The sequence below is a fragment of the Helianthus annuus genome, chromosome 4, assembly GCF_002127325.2.
Source record: "Helianthus annuus cultivar XRQ/B chromosome 4, HanXRQr2.0-SUNRISE, whole genome shotgun sequence".
Taxonomy (NCBI): Eukaryota; Viridiplantae; Streptophyta; class Magnoliopsida; order Asterales; family Asteraceae; genus Helianthus; species Helianthus annuus.
This window is the reverse complement of record NC_035436.2, coordinates 14427848-14430861: the sequence shown is the minus strand read 5'-3', so window position 1 is coordinate 14430861 and position 3014 is coordinate 14427848. Positions and strand designations below refer to the sequence as shown.

The following is a 3014-nucleotide window of genomic DNA, read 5'->3' as shown; positions in this document are numbered from 1 at the left end:
GATAAGCAGGGACCTCGAAAGATCATCTTTCGAGGTCTAATCATTCGAAGCATATCTTTCGAGCACCTCGAAGGATCAACATTATCCTTCGAGGTTATCCTTCGATTCAGACAAACATATCAAACATATTCCAACTGTTGGCCAAGTCAATCCGGAGGATGGTTGACTTGGTCAACTTACAGACTACCAAGGACATCGTTTACATACAGACCGAATACAGACAAAGTACAGACACAAGTGCACCAACACTTTCGAATATTAGTGAACGGAGGGTATATTAGTCCTTTCTCAATATGCTCTAGTGTGATTTGTGCAGCAAGTGCTTCCGCTGCTCAGAAAGTAATAAATATTAACCGTTGATTTCGCACAGTAGTAACATATGGAATTTTTGTATGATGCAAGCTTACATACAGGCTGCTAAAAGCATGTCGTCATGAACACGAATCGCACCAGAAATTATCAAGCCCAAGCCCAATCCAGGGAAAATGTATGCATTGTTTGACTGTGACAAACTGACAATAGTTAATATAATTCTCCATCATCTTTCATTAGAAATGTGGAAATAAATAAAAAGTCACACCTGTCCTGATACGTAAACTTTCCAGTTATATTCAACTGGGCCAAACTGGCTCCCACTAGCGAATATGGCACAACCCTATAATACAAAAAAGAGGTTACTCAAGAAAAAACATTACAGTAACAATAAGTCAATGAGTTAATAAACGAGGTAGCATGAAAGTCAAACCTCACTCCAAGTATAAGCTTGTTCAGTAGTACATTCAGATTTCGAAGTCGGGTTTGAAAGAGCAAGAATAATCGGTTTCTGCAAAATCACTTGTTTATTATTCTTATTGGAAATCCACAAGCCAATGTTGAAGTGAATTTAACTGGGATTTAACTATCCTCCCCTTGGAATCCACAAGCCAAATCTTCTTACGAGCCTCTTCCAGTGGGGCCCGCGTCTGCGTGATTAGATAATAACATAAACATGTGTCATTTCATATTTCATTTCTCGAGTTTTTAAACATTTTTTTTACCTGTTTTGATATCTCAAGAGCTATGAGTTCAGCAATGCCAGTGCCCGCCTAATGCCAAAAAAAAAAAAATTTCAAATCAGGACATAAAAAGTGAAACAAAACGAGTGTATCGTTTATGTTAATTTTTCATACCTCACCAGCTCCAAGGAAAAGAAATCTATGGTCAGCTAAGGATTCACCAACTAATTTTAGTGCAGATATAAGCCCTGCAAGTACTACCGATGCTGTCCCCTAAAAAAATAACACGTTCAGAAACAAAAAGATCGCTAAATTCTTTAGAAGTTAATATTTCATTATGCACCTGTATGTCATCATTGAAAACAAGATGGGTGGGACTATACTTTGCAAGAAGATCAAACGCATTGTGGTTAGCAAAATCCTCAAACTGCGCAACGAAAATTAAAGATTCGATTAAAATCATATATCATATATCCCTCGTAAATTAAATCATTAGCAAGTGAAAATAATCAATATATGCTTAGGTACCTGAATAAGCACCTTCTCCCCATAGTTTTGCTTCACAGCAGACATAAATTCATTCATAAGTTCTGCATATTCCTGACAAATATATACACAATTTATTTCATTGTTTAATAACTTTTGACATGATATATGTTAACAAAAAGAAGAAACATATAGTAAAAGTAAAAGTAACCTGTCCGGTTGCTCTTTTTTGTACCCACATCTATGGTTATAGGCAAGTACTGCACATTGTTCACATCATTTTTGCATTTTTAATTATCATTTGTTATTTTTGTTCTGAAAGTTTTACCAATAGATCTATTCAGTTTAGCCATGAGTCAAACATCCATTTATACCATGAGTATAGCTCAGTTATCCCTAGAAAACATACTATTGAATTCAAAAGTAAATCCGGTTTTTATCCCAAACAAATATCATAAAGTGAGCTTCATTTCACACATGGAGATCCTATTTGTGCTCTTTTTGGCCAATTAGTTTTTAAGAACAATTAAACAAAGTCAATAATAAACCTCAAAACATTCAGCAAGCATCTAAACAACTAAGCAAACTCAAACCTCCCCCCCCCCCCCCCCCCCAAAAAAAAAAAACAATTAACCAAAGTCAAACCGAGACCCACTCAGGCCACCATATCAGCACTACCCTCTCATAATCTCGACATCCCCACTCTCAGCCCTGCCCCAAGCATTATTATACTTTAGAATCCGTTCAATATAGCAAAAAAAAACAACTGTACATCAAAACTTGCACAAAAACAAGAACAGAATCCAATATATCACCCCATATTGTTGCTCTATACTTAATCCATAAAACCAACAGAACCCTAATGTGTTCAATTACCACATAAATAGGAAAACCAAATCAATAAAACGGAAGAAAAGGAAGTTACCTGGTGCAGTGGACGTGGTGCGTCGAGCAAGCGGCTGAGGATATGTGAGATGACTCCGAACGTTGCAGATCGTGGCGGCAAGCTAGCGACTGTGGCCGAGTTGAATCAATCGCATCTTGGTTTTGGGTAGGGCTGGTGGATTGATTTGGGGGGAATGAGTGATTTGTTTGCCCGCCACAGGTTTTGTAGACCTAAGGCAACAATAAAACATGGACTGTCAGATTGCACAGAAGATCAATGGTCAGGGATTTGTTTTAGAACCTAGACACGGATTGGGCTTTTAGCGACGACTTCTTTGATGTCGCCGCTAAAGGGGTCGTCGCTAAAAGCCAACTTTCTTGTAGTGCACTTAGAGAGAGTTTGCAAAATAGATTTGTAAACATTGAGCTTGTAACCGAACCTTTCATTCGTATTAATACAAGTGGTGTTAATCGGTGAATATTGTGTGTGTTGTTTTGTGCGTGTTCTATCTCGGTTTGCCATTCCGGTTGGATTCCGCACAACCGGGTTGGTTAGTATACAAGGATTAGGCGACTAGATCCTCCTAGCCGGACCTACAAGTGGTATCAGAGCTAAGGCTCTTTACCTTGTTTAAAACCGGGTTGTTC

The 3014-nt window shown here is 38.1% G+C and overlaps 1 protein-coding gene across 2 annotated transcripts; it reads right to left on the bottom strand.

Moving 5' to 3' along the window:
* Positions 1-249: 249 nt before the first annotated feature.
* Positions 250-2560, bottom strand: LOC110935829 (NADP-dependent malic enzyme, chloroplastic-like). 2 transcript variants are annotated; one of them, XM_035989752.1, is made up of 9 exons: positions 2407-2560; positions 1524-1595; positions 1339-1422; positions 1170-1268; positions 1038-1085; positions 746-962; positions 581-655; positions 408-502; positions 250-328 (listed from the first exon to the last, which is right to left on the bottom strand). In XM_035989752.1, exons 2-6 carry the CDS (start codon positions 1578-1580, stop codon positions 849-851), a joined length of 402 nt encoding a protein of 133 aa, XP_035845645.1. In that variant the 5' UTR covers positions 1581-1595; positions 2407-2560; the 3' UTR covers positions 250-328; positions 408-502; positions 581-655; positions 746-848. The 2 variants fall into 2 exon arrangements, with proteins under 2 accessions (XP_035845645.1, XP_035845644.1); XM_035989751.1 differs by lacking the exon at positions 2407-2560 and adding an exon at positions 1693-2036.
* Positions 2561-3014: the final 454 nt, after the last annotated feature.